The sequence below is a fragment of the Thermothielavioides terrestris genome, chromosome 1 (assembly GCF_000226115.1).
Source record: "Thermothielavioides terrestris NRRL 8126 chromosome 1, complete sequence".
NCBI lineage: Eukaryota > Fungi > Ascomycota > Sordariomycetes > Sordariales > Chaetomiaceae > Thermothielavioides > Thermothielavioides terrestris.
Genome location: NC_016457.1, coordinates 9,965,802 through 9,980,315, shown reverse-complemented (window position 1 = coordinate 9,980,315; position 14,514 = coordinate 9,965,802). Strand labels below are relative to the sequence as shown.

General features: G+C 51.4%; 4 protein-coding genes across 4 annotated transcripts; 2 read left to right on the top strand and 2 right to left on the bottom strand.

The window, feature by feature from the left end:
- Window positions 1–446: 446 nt before the first annotated feature.
- THITE_2038450 (uncharacterized protein) lies at window positions 447–1,322 on the top strand (the record flags this gene model as incomplete). Its single annotated transcript, XM_003651079.1, has 1 exon — window positions 447–1,322. One exon carries the CDS (start codon window positions 447–449, stop codon window positions 1,320–1,322), a length of 876 nt encoding a protein of 291 aa, XP_003651127.1.
- Window positions 1,323–1,555: 233 nt separating this feature from the next.
- On the bottom strand, window positions 1,556–4,061 carry THITE_2142595 (uncharacterized protein; the record flags this gene model as incomplete). Its single annotated transcript, XM_003651078.1, has 3 exons — window positions 1,556–2,539; window positions 2,621–3,799; window positions 3,867–4,061. 3 exons carry the CDS (start codon window positions 4,059–4,061, stop codon window positions 1,556–1,558), a joined length of 2,358 nt encoding a protein of 785 aa, XP_003651126.1.
- A 1,387-nt stretch (window positions 4,062–5,448) lies between these two features.
- On the top strand, window positions 5,449–7,690 carry THITE_2111136 (uncharacterized protein). The gene is made up of 3 exons (XM_003651077.1): window positions 5,449–7,181; window positions 7,248–7,360; window positions 7,421–7,690. Exons 1-3 carry the CDS (start codon window positions 5,529–5,531, stop codon window positions 7,572–7,574), a joined length of 1,920 nt encoding a protein of 639 aa, XP_003651125.1. The 5' UTR covers window positions 5,449–5,528; the 3' UTR covers window positions 7,575–7,690.
- Window positions 7,690–9,692, bottom strand: THITE_2111133 (uncharacterized protein). The gene has a single exon (XM_003651076.1). It carries the CDS (start codon window positions 9,540–9,542, stop codon window positions 7,806–7,808), a length of 1,737 nt encoding a protein of 578 aa, XP_003651124.1. The 5' UTR covers window positions 9,543–9,692; the 3' UTR covers window positions 7,690–7,805.
- Between the last annotated feature and the right edge of the window lie 4,822 nt (window positions 9,693–14,514).

Below are 14,514 nucleotides of genomic sequence, written 5' to 3'. Positions count from 1 at the left end.
CTGCTTCGTCAGGCGCTGTTGATGAGTGAGCGTCAGGGGCAAAACTGCTGACTCAAGTAGCCGAATCTGTGTCTGTGACGCCGAAATGGAGTTGGAGCCCGTTTCGGCGATCGGCGTTTAGGTAAAGTAGTGTAGGACTGGCTGGCGGAATCGATCCGCTAGTCGTCTGAGTGACGTCGGCGGCCATGAGAGAGACTCGAGTATGAGAGACTGGCCGACTTACCTGAAGCGTCGTCTAGACAGGGGAGTGCTTGGGTTCGCGCAGTTGCGCGTCACTCTTCATAGGGATATAAAGGCCTTCAAAAACCATCTGGAACTCGCACCTCATAACCATTCGGCTTGCTATTCCTCAAACACGGCTAGCGTGATATCACCGGACTTTAGCGCATCCTCCTGTCTGAAGTTGCTCCGTTGTAGCCCCTTAGTTGCAGCACAAGCCATTCGCCATGGCTCCGAGTTCCCGTGTCTGGCTCATCACCGGCTGTTCCTCTGGCTTCGGCCTGCAGCTGGCCAAGATCGCCGCCGCGCGCGGTGATCGCGTCCTGGCCGCCTCGCGTCGCCCGGACAATATCGAGGAGCTGGCTGGTCAGAAGAACATCAGACTCGTTCGCCTCGACCACAACGAGGATCTTGACAAGATCAAGAGTGCCGTCAACGACATCATCTCGGTATACGGCACCATCGACATCGTCGTCAACAACGCCGCCTACGTTCAGATGGGTACCATCGAGGAGGCCTCCCCGGAGGAGACTCTCCGGCAGTTCCAGGCCAACCTCTTCGGGCCCCTCAACCTCTACCGCGCTGTGCTCCCCCACCTCCGCAGCAGGGGCCGCGGCACACTCGTAACCATCGGCTCCATGGCCGCCTGGTATACCATGAGCAGCTGTAACCTGTACAACGCGTCCAAGGCGGCCCTGCGGTGGGCCACCATCGGCCTGGCCGAGGAGGTCAAGGGGTTCGGCATCGAGCACTGCCTGGTCGAGCCGGGCTTCTTCCGCACGGCCCTGCTCAAGCCAGGCGCCAACCTTGCGGGAACCCCGCCGTCGACGCGGCTGATGGCGTACTCCGACATCAATGCGGTGGCGGACGAGAATCTCAGGAAATACCACGGCAAGCAGCTCGGCAACCCGACCAAGGGCGCCGAGATCATTTACGACGTGGCCACCTCGACGGGCGTCGCCGAGGGGAAGCCGCTCCCGGGGTTTCTGCCGCTGGGGAGCGACGCCTCCAGGGAGATATCCAAGTCTCCTCACCTGACATGGGATGCCATTGACGAGTGGCGGTCCATCAGCGCCCTGAGCGACTTCCCTGCTGGAGCGTAGTGGGTGGGAGGTGTGGGTGATGCGTGAGTGGGGGGTTCATGGATCAGCGCAATTTGGTTCATTTCGATGTAGCTCAGGCAAATATTTGACCGCAGTTCAAGTATGTGTATCTCGTAGTTCTCCAAGCCACACCAGTCTGAGGTCGCCGAGAACTTCAGCTCGCGGACTCTCCGTGCTACAATGATTGCCTTCAGTGACCGAATCAAGCCGAGTCAAAGCGCCTAGACGGACGCCTAGATCTTCTTCACGAATCCCACTTCGACCAACTGATCAGCATCGATATCCAGGTCCGCCAGCTTTGTCCTCGAGTTCTCCCGGATCCACAGAAACGTTTCCAGCAGCGCATACCGCAAGAACCCCTTGAGGCTGCTCCTCCGCTGCACCTTCATGACCTCCTTGCCGATCACATACACCGTCTGGTCGTCATACGCCCTGTTCAACGCATCCAGCTCGGCCTGCACCTCGGGCGTGTGCTCCACACTGCGCGCACCGCCCGACGACCCGCTGTTCCCGCCCTGCTGCAACCAGCCACTATGCTGCTGCCGATCCCGGGTGATGTAGAGCACCAGGTGGTCGACCAGCTGGCGGCCCAGGTCCGGCGTCAGCACGTCATCCATGTAGCCGTGCCGCAGGGTGACGCGGTAGCACGAGGGGACCACCGAGGAGGCCCGCGTGATGACGTACCGCTCCTCGGGCGGGACGGTCGGCAGCGAGAGCGGGCGCATGTGGAAGAACAGGACGATGGCCGGGCGAGCCTTGAACTTGCGGATGAACTGGGTGAAGACGGTCGGCACCTGGTGCGGCCCGCCGACCTTGTCGAAGAAGATGCCGAGCCCGGACGCGGACGAGATGGGCTGGCCGCCGAAGGCGGGCGTCAGCGAGAGGCCGCCGGTCGACGGGTCGCGGGTCAGCAGGTCGGTGAGCTGCAGCCGATCCGCGCCCTCGGCGGACCATTGGTTTTCCTTGCCGAAGCGCCAGACGATGAAGATGGTCGAGAGGATCGCCGCGAGGAGGACGGTGAACCAGGCACCGTCGGGGACTTTGACGAGCGCGGCGGACAGGAAAGTGGCGTCCAGGGCGGCGAAGACGAGGAAGACCGGGATGACGATGTAGGAGGGAACGCGCCAGGTGACGATGGCCACGGTGGCAACCATGCACGTGGTGATGAAGGTCACGAAGATGACGCAGACGCCGTAGGCGTTGCCGAGGCTCGTCGTCTGCGGGAAGGGTCAGGAACAGGAAATCCAGCGATCAAAAGAGAGAGGGAGGGAGAGGAATAGCAGTCCAGGGTAACTTGCATTGTTGTAAACAGCAGTCACAACGACAGTCCCGATCATGAGCAGCCAGTTCGCCATCGGCACGTAGACCTGGTCGTGGAACTTGGCGCTCGTGTGCACCGTCTTGATGTGCGGGAAGTACGACAGCCGCATGACCTGCGTCAGGAGCTGAAAGCTGCTCGTAATCATGGCCTGTGAGGCGACGATGGAAGCCAGCACGGCAATGACCATGCTGAAGTAGAAGCTGCCCGGCGGAACCGTGTGGAAGAACGGGTTCGTGTAGGCAGTCCCGGTGGCATCGACGGAGATGTAAGCAGCCTGGCCAGCGTAGGCAAAGATCAGGCACGGATAGGCGAGGCCGAGCCACGAGATCTGGATGGCGCGCTTGCTGAATGCACCGAGATCGGCGAACAGCGCTTCGACACCAGTGAAGGCGAGCAGCAGACCGCCCAGGGATCTCCAGCCCTGATGCCCGTTGCGCATCAGGTATGCCCCGGCAAAGTAGGGGCTAAACGCCTTGAGGACGGTGTGGTCGTAGCGGGCCAGGTTGTAGATGCCGGAACAGAGGTTGAAAAGCAGCCACACCGTGACAATGGGCGCAAAGGTGGTGCCGAGCTTGGAGGTGCCGAATGGCTGGATGGCGAACAGAAAGACCAGGATGACGCACGAGATGCCCACAATGGACGACGTCGTCAAAGTTGGGTTAGCCACGGTGATGCCCTGAATGGCCCCGAGGACGGATTGCGCCGGCGTGAGCACACCGTCGGCGAGCACCATGGACACGCCGAGCACTCCGGTCACCTTCAAAAGGAATTTCGCGCCCCTTGAGTTCTCGAGAAACGCGCGGAAGCCTCTGCCGAGCGGCTCCATGTCGCTGGTAGCATGCCTCTCTAGTTTGGGCGCGTGAGAGACATTGGGATCCCCAGTCGTGATGCGGGCGTACCGCGCCAGCAGCGAGTAGAGGGCAAAGGTACCGCCCTGGCCGTCGTCGTCGGCATTGAGCACGATAAAGGTGTACTTGACAGTCACGATGAGAGTGATTGCCCAGATGATGATGGAGAGAGCACCGACGAGGTCGTCCCAGCTGGGTTGGGCGGAAAATGTGGACGAGTAGACGTAAAGGGGAGAGGTCCCGATGTCGCCGTAGATGGTGCCGATACTCTGGAAGCTCAGCCAGGCCAGCATAAACCCGCTGTAATGCTGCGACGAGTCAGAGAACGAACCCACGAGAAGCAAGCCCCTAAAACAGCGGCTCAGCATCACCCACCTGCTTTTTCTTGACATTAAAATCATCGTGAGCAATTCGATTCGCCTTCTCCTCTTGGTCAAGGCCAAAGTTGCGAATTTCCTTGAACTCTTTCTCTAAGGAATGGGACTCGAGAGCCGGACTCTGAGGTCGAGGAGGGCTAATGGCATCGGCAATTTGAATATGAGATGATCGTGTATCAATTTCTGCCGCCATGCCGAGGGAAAGGTGCAGGAGCCGCACTGCTACACTGAAGGTTCTGAGACAGCTAAGATTCGGGTGGGTGGGTTTGCATCCAACGAGCCGTGAAAGCAGAGGGTGAGCCACCTGTTCCGCTGCCTCATATTATATGCACCAAGGAGCATGGTGCCCGTCTCTCTTGCTCTATCCGGATAGAACCATAAGCTTGTAGCACATGGCTTTTCTCCGTTCTTCTGACAGGCTGGCCAGGATCAAGCTGGCTTGGATGCGGTCGTTCTTGGAGGGCCCGGCGATAAAGTGTGGTGATGACCCAGCAGCAAGAGCCATGTTTGCGGTCGAGCCAGGTACGGGGTACCTGAGCCAGCAGGATGCGCGCCGTTGTTCACCCTGGTCGGTCGCAGGCGGGTAGATATCCTCGGCACCCCATTGGAGTAGGTACAGAAATCCCGCAGATTGTGCCAGCAGCGGTTTGGCCGATCTGGGTAACTGTGCCCCAAGGTGAGCAAAATGGATATTGCTAATGGCAACCCACGAGCTGTCGCCTTATCGAGCCTCGACCTCGTCGGCGAGTTTGATGCGACGCATTCAGACCCTCGTCGCTGAGGCCTCCAGGAGAGAGGAACGGCCCCTTGGGCAAGGTTACAACACCACTGCAGTGGCCGTCTTCAAGTGAAGCAGCCTCACCTCGCCATAACCATTGCATCAGAGATGACGACTGGGTTCTGGCGCTGGCAAGTGTGCCGCGGACCTCGCGTCGCATTCGAAACTGCGGAGCGTTGAGTATGCATCGAGGTCCCCTGCGCTGATGGCTTCCAGACAGCAAACATTCCTTGTGCTGACCCTCCACCTTTTCGCCGCTTCCCGTAACTAGAACCGGAGTCGCAAGAGCGAAGGGTCAGCAGAGCGCTCTTGACGGAGCTTTCGCTTTCGGTTGACAAGATTGGCGAAGGCGCCGTCGCCGACAGCACAAGGCTGCGCACGATGCGTCGCGACTGTCGCCCTGGCGTTGAAAGCTCAACGCAAAGCTGTGAGGTCGGGCACCTCAAAATCGCTGTAATTCAGGGAGGCATGCTCCAGACAGCAGCTTCCGACCTGGCCAACGAGTTACGTTGATTTCTGTGATTCTGGAGCCGGCTGAAGAGCAGGACACGTAACAGCCATGCACCATGCCACTGTTCCAAATACGATACTTCCGTGCATCGAAATTGTACACTACTGTGGCAGGTGACCCATCCACCTTGGTGAACCACGCGAGCGTCAGCCTGACCCAGCTCAGCAAGCTGTTTGAGGTTCTGGAACGAAGGGGTGGAAGGGAGGGAGGGTTGACAGGGGTCGACATCTTATCGATAAGCTGAGGCCGGGGAAATTTTCCCCGACTTGCTCAAAGTGCTCCTTCAGGCCAACTGTTTCGAAAGACCGCCTGGACGGGCCCGCGAAGACCTGCAGGCTCTGTTGTGTTTGCAACAGGGCAGTTCAGCCGCAATGTCGGCCGGAAAGAAGCATGCCCGCAGCGAGGGCGAGGAGCAGAGCGCCCGCTCGGCCAAGAAGCTGAAGACGACAGCCGTGATCGAGAACGGACCGACCGAAAGCGAGCCCAGGTCGGTGGAGGCGGAGAAGAAAAAGAAGAAGGACAAGAAGGATAAGAAGGACAAAGAGAAGAAGGAGAAAAAGGAGAAAAAGGAGAAAAAGGACAAGAAGGAGAGGAAGGAAAAGAAGGAGAACAAGCAGCTGGAAGACGAGGTTGCGGGCGACCGGAAGGCATCAACAACAGCAGATACAGAAATCGCCGCCGTCGAGCCGCAGCCCCAGTCCGACAAGAAGGAAAAGAAAAAGAAGTCCAAGTCCAAGCCCGAACCCGAGTCCTCGGACCGATCGACACCGAACTCGACCGGGCAGGATGGCTTGCCCAACGAGAGAGCCGCCGACCAGGCACCCGCCGTGAACGGTGCCGCCCAGCGCAACGGCGCCTCCTACTCGTACCGCCAGACGGCTGCCCTTGATGCTGTGCCCGAAGAGGAGATTCAGGAATTTCTGAAGAAACAAGAAATCGTTGTCGCCGACCCTTGCGGCACGAAACTTCGGCCAGTCACGCAGTTCTCGCACCTGCCGAGTTCGACCCTCCTCTCCAAGAAACCATTCGCAAGCTTCACCGCGCCCACGCCGATACAAGCCGCCTCGTGGCCCTTCTCTCTTTCCGGTCGCGACGTAATAGGAATCGCCGAGACCGGGTCCGGCAAGACGATGGCATTCGCGCTGCCCTGCGTCGAGTCGCTCGCCTCCAGCCCCAAGCCGAAGCACTCCAAGAAGGACAAGACGGCCTTCGCCCGAGCCGTCGTGGTGTCGCCCACCCGGGAGCTTGCCATGCAAACCCACGCCGCCCTGTCGTCGCTCGCCTCGCTCGTGGGCCTGTCGGCCGTCTGCCTGTACGGCGGCGCGTCCAAGGACGACCAGCGCGCGCTGCTGCGCAGGAACGCCGGGGCCGACATCATTGTCGCCACGCCCGGCCGGCTCAAGGACTTCCTCGCCGAGGGCTGCGTCTCGCTGTCCGACGTCATGTTCGCCGTGCTCGACGAGGCCGACCGCATGCTCGACAAGGGGTTCGAGGACGACATCAAGCTGATCCTCGGCAGCTGCCCACCACGTGAGAGGCGACAGACGCTCATGTTCACGGCCACCTGGCCGACCAGCGTCCGCGGCCTGGCCGAGGGCTTCATGGTCGACCCAGTCAAGGTCACCATCGGCAGCCGGACCCGCGCGGGCGGCGACGAGAACGGCGAGGCCAACGGCACGGTCGAACTGCAGGCCAACAGCCGCATCGAGCAGAAGGTCGAGGTGGTGGACCCGCGCGGCAAGGAGCAGCGGCTGGCGGAACTGCTGCGGGAGGCGCAGAAGGGGAGCGCGAAGAACGACAGGATATTGGTGTTTTGCTTGTACAAGAAGGAGGCCGTCCGCGTGGAGCAGTTCCTGCAGAAGAGGGGCATCCGCGTCGCCAGCATCCACGGCGACTTGCGGCAGGACCAGCGGACGCGAAGTCTCGAGGCCTTCAAGGCCGGCACGACGACCGTCCTGGTGGCGACGGACGTTGCCGCCCGCGGCTTGGATATCCCCGAAGTCAAGCTGGTCATCAACGTGACGGTGAGTCTATGGTCCCTTCTTCTTTGTTCTCCTCCGTTGATCATCCGCCTCTGACTGCGACGGCAGTTCCCCCTCACGATCGAGGACTATGTCCACCGCATTGGGCGAACCGGCCGAGCCGGGAAAGCCGGCAAGGCCATCACCCTGTTCACCGAACATGACAAGGCGCACTCCGGGTCGTAAGTCGCTCTGGTCTTCCCGCCTTGCCGGACCTCTGCCATGCTTACACTGCTTTCTAGGCTCATCAACGTCCTGCGGGCCGCCAACCAGCCGGTGCCGGACGAGCTGCTCAAGTTCGGCACGACGGTTAAGAAAAAGACGCACGACACGTACGGGGCCTTTTTCAAGGACGTGGATATGAGCAAGAAGGGGACCAAGATCACGTTCGACTAGAGTGGATAGATAGGATGGCGCGGGCGCTTGGTGCATAGAGTTTGCCCATGGTTTTTTCTGCGTTCTTGCCCCGCTTTGGGGAGGAGGGTTTCAGGGGCTTGTCTGGCTCCGGCCCCTGAGAGCCTGAAAGGCGCTGTAGATAAACCGGCGTTCGGACGCGGCACTTGCTGCCATGTTAGCCAAGGCGATACCATAGACAGCGGTTAGATGATCACGAAATGAATCAAAGACTCACACAATGAGCACAAACGGCACAGCAACAGCCGCCACCTTGACCAGCTCCACGATCGCTTCCCTCGGCCCGGCTGGCACCTCTCCCGACGCAGCTGAGGGTACCATCCTCTTCACAGCCTGCGCCGCCACCGCGCCGGCCAGCATCGCCGCCGGCGAGGGCAGCACCCGCAGCAGCTCAAACCCGGCCCCCTCACCGGCCCCCTCCCGCGCAAAATACCGCTTGATGAACACGACACACCAGGCAATCCGACAGGCCATGTTGACGCCGTTGGCCACCACCAGCCCGACGGCGCCCCACCCAGCCACGCGGAGCAGGAAAAACCCCGCGGCGGCGAAGACCAGCGAGAAGCCCGCCATCCAGGCGCTCTGCCGGTGCACGTCGGCCTCGCCCGCCACCGACGCCACGAACGCCTCGGCCACGCCGTTGAGCGCCAGGAGCGGGATGTACCATGCGTAGGCGGCCAGGCAGGCGGCTGCGCCCGAGCCGGACCAGCGCGGGCCGGCGACGAGCGCGAGGAGCGAGGGCGCCGCGGCCGGGAGGAGGGCGGTGATGGCGAGGGAGAGGAGGAGGTAGGCTTTGAGGAGGGATTGGAGGGCGGTGGAGGCTTGGGTGAGGTTTTGGTGGTGGTGGTGGGATTGGTTGGTTGCGGTGGAGGGAGGGGAAGAAGATGACGACGACGGGGCGAGCAGGCGGCTGAAGTAGCTGCGGCTGCTTTCCTCGATGGGCTGGAACACCAGGCGGGCGAGCAGGCCGCCGTAGTTGTTGGCCAGCGCGTAGACGCCCTGGGCGGTCGGCGTGGAGAGGATGCTCACCAAGAAGGTGTCGCCCTGCGTCAAGACGTGCTTGACCACGCTCTGGGCCATCATGCTGGAGGCGAGGTGCAGGGTGGGGCGGTAGAAGTAGGAGAGGACGAAGGCGGGCTGTTCACCTCGGCGAACTCCCTTCGCTTGGGTCGAGGCCGTGGCGATGATGCGTCGGGGCAAGAGAGAGAAGCCTTCACGGCTCGCCAGCGCCGCGCCGTGCCAAGCGTAGACGGCCAGCAGTCCGATGCCGTAGCTCAGCTGGCCGAGGGCAAACGGCAGCACGCCCAGCTCGCGGTGGCGGTTCGCGCCCCATACTGCCGAGCTCAGCGTGACGACGCAGCGCAGGAAGGTGGCGATCGACTCAGCAGCGGCGCGCGCGCCGAACTGCAGGCGTGTCTGCATCACGACGAACGCCGGCTCGGAAAGCAGCTCGACCACGGCGGCGAGCCCGTAGATGTAGAGCGAGGGGACCAGGTTCGGCGCCGATGCCAGGGTGGTGGCGCTCACGGAACCGAGGTAGAGCCAGCCGAAGAGGAATGCCAGCGGGATGCCCAGGGACAGGGCGATGTAGCCCAGGTTGACGACGGCCTGCTGCGCCGAAGCGTCCGTGGTCTTGTTTTGCTCTCCATGACTGTGATGGTCGTCCTTGCCACCCCTGGCAGTTGAGAGACTTGAAGAGTCCTGTCTCTGGATGGCGACCCGCAAGCTCTCGCGCGCAAAGAAAATGACGGACAGGTAGTAGACCTCGAGCTGGGTCGACACGCCGAGCAGCTGGGCCGTCAGGAAGCGCAGCAGCGCCTGGTTCGCGACAAAGGTGAGGGCCCGCGAAACCACTTGCAGGAGGATCAGCACCGACGCTCCACGCAGCACGCGTGTGCTGGTGCTGGTGCTGGCGCCGCTGCCGCCGCCTGGGTTATCTGCGGCCGGCATTGGTAGGACGCATGAAGTCGAATTGGGTCGTGGATCGAGCAAGTTAAGCCGGGATTGAAGGCGCTGAAGTTTGATTCAAGGAGGATGAGGTCAGCGATGAGATCTTGAAGGCTACAGCGCGCCACGTGGCGTGGTGGAGTACGGAGGCTTCGAGCTCGGACTCTTCGAAAGCCTAAACCACTTGGCAAATTTGGCGTAACCAGACCCTAGCCACCCACTTACCCCGCCCCCGCCCCAAAAGTTTTCTCTAGCCGCTATAGAAAACAAATCTCTTCTACCCACTAGCCACCTAGGCCTATTTTCTTCCTAAGTTGCTAAGCCCTTTAGCCGATAGACTGATTTAGCTATACAGTTCCTAGCCTTAATTATACTTAATTAAGTTCAATTGTAAGCATCTAGTATTAATTCTCTACTATTAGAGGTTTCTAAGTATAGGTTACTAATAGTTTTTATAATCGCTTTTAGTTGTCTTTAAGTTATTGTCGATTAGAATCTTTAACTTTAATTAATAGTTACTATAGTATCTTCTTCTAATAACGATAGCTTTTAGATATAGACCTCTAAATAGATGCTAAAGGAGCGTTAGTTGGCCTTAGTATCCTAAGGCTTTATAACAACGACTATAAAGTAGCTCGAAGAGTCTAAATATAGTAACGTCTAGAAGCTATTTACCTAGAAGCTAGTTAGTTATCTCTAATTATTCTTAATTATATAAAAATGTTTTCTAATTATTTTATAGATTATTTAATGGCTTTTAAAGTTAAAGATAGTCTAGGTAAAGGATAAAAAGAAATTAGTGACCTTTGACCTTGATAGATAAACCTATACTATAGCGATAGTACTATTTCTTTTTAATAAAGGTAGAAAATAGAATATAGACTATAAAAATTATAGTAACCCCTATTCCTATAGCCCTTATAAGATATACTACTAGCTAGTTAATAAATATAGTAAAGGAGTATATATTAACTATTACTACTTTGGCCTAAGTACCTAGTATTTACTATATCTAGATATATTTTAATTCTATTCCTTAGTATTAGTATAATACTAATAAGAGTAGATAAAGAGCGTAAAGAGCTTATCTAAAAGGGTAAAAAGAAGCTTAAAGACTTTAAAGGTTTTATATCTAAGTACCTATAGAAGTCGACAATAAAGGAGCTTAAGACTTTCAAGAAATAGATTAAAGATATAGAGGAACTCTAAGCTAAGAGGGGGAGCCCTAAGAAATGGGTACGTCAGTAAATAATGATAGACAAGGAAACGTAAAGGGATATAATTATAGGGTCTAGGCGATAGATAAAGGGGATTAGGTCTTAGAAAGAGGAATTGAATATAAGGTATAGACATTAATAAGGGATATAGACAATATATAATAGATAAGAGATTATATAATAAAGCTATATTCTATAAAGTCGATAAAGTTAAAATAGCTTTATTTAAAAACCCTTATTTAGGACTATATCTAACCTCTAATAGAAAAAGCAATATACCTATTGCTTAGGATAATAGAAGATAATTATCTCTAATATTTTTAGTATTAAAAACAAATATAAAAAGTAGCTAAAATCCTTCCTATTTATTTGTCCTTTCCCTAAAGTTAACTAAATCGCTTAAACTTGAACTTAATTATATATAATTAAGTACTATTACCTACTAACAATGTTATATAACAACTTTTAGAAATACCACTTCTACTCTATATTAGGTTATTCCTATAATAATATTTATATAGAGTATTAAACTTATTACTTATATCCCTTCTACTAATCTTAGATTGTTCTTATTATAATTAAGGATTCTCTAGAGAAGCTTAAACGTAGCTAAACTTCATAGATACTTCTAGTTGCCTATACCTACTGTTTTGCCCCTTTGTTTAGCTCCCCTTTACTCTCTAAGACGAGCCTAAGCTTAGTAAGTTCAATAGCCTCTTAGAGTATATCGAGTATAGCGAGCCTAAGCTCTATTTATCAAATAACAGAGTTCAATTATACTAAAAGTATCGCTAAAGACGGCTATAGTATATAGTAAAATCTTATTACTAATATCGCTTTTAAACTTTAGATAAAAGAGTATACTACTTTAATAGTTATAGGCTATATATACTAATAATAGACTAAAATTATATCGTTTAGCAAATATAGGTTGTAGCTCTATTCGCTTTTAAAACGCTAGGTCAATTACTATAAGCTTATTAAAGGGCTTTTTAAACTAGCCTATATCAACGAAGTCTATAAGCTATTAGACTTCTACTTCGTTAGTTAAATTGCTCTAAAGGTATAGGTCCTAATTACTAAGCTCTCTAGTCTAAAACCTAATAAGCCAATAACCTTATAAGAGCTCTAGGCTATAATAGCTAATAAGTCGAAGTTTAGTCTTAATAAAGTAATATATTTTAATTTATTAATAAGTTAAGAGCTAATAGCTATAGATAAAGAGGATATTCCCCTACCTAAAGCTAAGTAAGCTCGATTATATTTAAAAAAGGCTTTTTAGCTAAAGTCAAAGGAGAGCTTTATTAAGCCCTAGATAGAGTTAAGAGATAAAAGAGAATACTTTAGTTCTAACTCTGATAATAATCTATTTATTAAGTCGAAAGTAGATTATACTAAGTCGGAGTAGGGTATTAAGTCTAAGCCCAACGTTATTAAATTAGAGCTAAATATCATTAAGTTGGAGCTAAGCATTAAGTTGGAATATAGTGTTGTTAAGTTGGAGCTAGATATCGTTAAGTCAGAGCTAAGCGTTATAACCTAGGCGAAGGCGAAGAAGGAGGTAGCGACTAAAGTCATATATAGCTCAAAGTAAAGAGCCTATTCCAAAGCTATATAAAACTAAGAGAGTTATACAAAGAAGTGCTAAGAGGTAGCTTATCCTAACCCTAACTTAGGCCCTAAGACTAAGTATATACTAGAGGAGCTAGCTAAGTTCGAAGATAAAGGTATATAGCTATCTATAAATAGTGTTCCTTTTTATAATATAAGGCGTCTAAATTAGCTAGTAAAAGCGATAGACATTATTGAAAATACCCCTTTTAGCAAGCCTTCTAATTTAACTAATGTCGATTAACGATATTATATTAGCTATTAGAGGCCTTTATTCTATATTCTCTGCCCTATCTTGTTTAGGTTTATCCTCTTCTTCTTTAATCTTATCGTTATTATCCTATCTTTCGCTACTTCCTTTAACGAGATTTAAACCCTATTGTAATTCATTAATTACTATAGCTATAGAATTGTCCTCTCTACTGAAATAGTGCAAAATCTCTACACCAACCTACCCTACTACACCTAGGACTAGGCGTACGAAATAGCTTCCAAAGGAACGTAGTGTCCCTCTAGACGGATAAAGATAGTATATATCAAACGGTAGGAAGGATGTCTTCTAAGAGGAAGACACGTAGCTTAGGTACGTCTAGTGGGATATAATAAGAAGACAAAAGACAATAAGAATATAGTCAGAGCTCAATAGCTCGAATATCCATCGTCTAGACAGAGGTAGAACAACGAAAGGAGAGGCTCAGTAGCCTTCCTAGAAGAAAGAGGACTACCAACGTAGTATCAACGAACGTGTATTAACAACTGCTTAATGTCTTGCTTAATGACGAAGAAGATAGGCTTAGCCTACTTAAATATATATAATTAGAGGGTTAGACCCCCTAGCAACGAATGCAATGTACTAATATAAATAGAAAAAACTGGGTCCCTATATCTAGGTAGTCTATCACCCCGATTCACTACTCTAAAACTCATTAAGAAAAATACTTTAATATTTAAGATTAAGCTTGAACTATATCTATCTATTAGTAGGCTTCCTAAGTAAGTACAACTGAGGTTAGTGCCCCTAAGACTTATAAAGCGTAAAGCAATTCCGAAGGTATATATACTCGTTGAAGTAGGGCGAGTCTAGCTAATTACTAACCAATTCGTTGAATATCGTTATAAATAACTTATAAAAGGTTAGTATATTGTTAGAGAGATATTAGTCGACCTCGATATTATTGATCTTTATAAGCTTATTAAAGAACTCCTAACAGCTATATAATAGTAGTAGACGATAGTCGACTATATCTACCCCTAGCTATATATAGGTAAACATCTTATAAGGGGTTCTAATATAAATATACTACTAGTTCTTCTATTTACAAATAGTATAGTTGTTCTAGTAATTGATGAAGTTAGTAACTTCAAACTAGATAATAGGTATATAGATATAAAGCAGAGCAATATAATTAGGTAAATAGTCGCTATTCCAACCGTCTTTATAGCGAAGCCTTCTAAAGAGATTCTAATAATAGATTAGCTTAGGTAACCAAGTATAATTAGACTTAATTATATATAATCAAATATAAACTATAGTAACTTACTTATTAGAAATCTAAACGACCTTTGTAAAGCTGGTTCCACTATAACTTAATCCGCTAGTTCTTAGTACTCTTCCTAAAGGTATAGTAATCTTTAAATAAGAAAGGTCGTTTAGGAAGTTAGGAGATATCTACTTCTCCTAGAAGAATAAGGAAATCTACTTTACCTCTTCCCCTAAGTATATACTATCTAATGCCTCTATCTTTATTCCTCCTTAGTTTAAGTCGACGATAGTCCTTTATATCTAAAGAAAGCTAAATATAAGTAGCCGCTATTATTAAAGTCTTAACTCTTTAGTTTAATTGAATTATCATTAGAATAAAATTAAGCTCTTTAACAACCTTAAAATATTAAAGGAAAATAGAGCGTTTAGTAAGTATAGAAATCCTAATATAGTACTATAGAATAAACTGCAAATAGGCGTCGATCCCTATATAGATCTTAATGCTATAGTCTACTAATTTGCAATAGCTATCGATACTCTAAGTATAGTTTAGACTAGGCAAAGTAAATCCCCTTTGATATATCTATATTCTCTATACTTGTTTAAAGATATAATTGGGATAGAGGTTCTAAGAAAGAAGAGCAAGGTTTCTTACTAGAATACT

Bases quoted from the DNA above. Each gene is read 5' to 3' on its own strand.
- THITE_2111133 (XM_003651076.1), bottom strand. From the start codon at position 9,542: ATGCCGGCCGCAGATAACCCAGGCGGCGGCAGCGGCGCCAGCACCAGC.
- THITE_2111136 (XM_003651077.1), top strand. From the start codon at position 5,529: ATGTCGGCCGGAAAGAAGCATGCCCGCAGCGAGGGCGAGGAGCAGAGC. The intron at 7,182-7,247 runs GTGAGTCTATGG...CTGCGACGGCAG, and splicing joins AGCTGGTCATCAACGTGACG to TTCCCCCTCACGATCGAGGA. The intron at 7,361-7,420 runs GTAAGTCGCTCT...ACTGCTTTCTAG, and splicing joins GACAAGGCGCACTCCGGGTC to GCTCATCAACGTCCTGCGGG.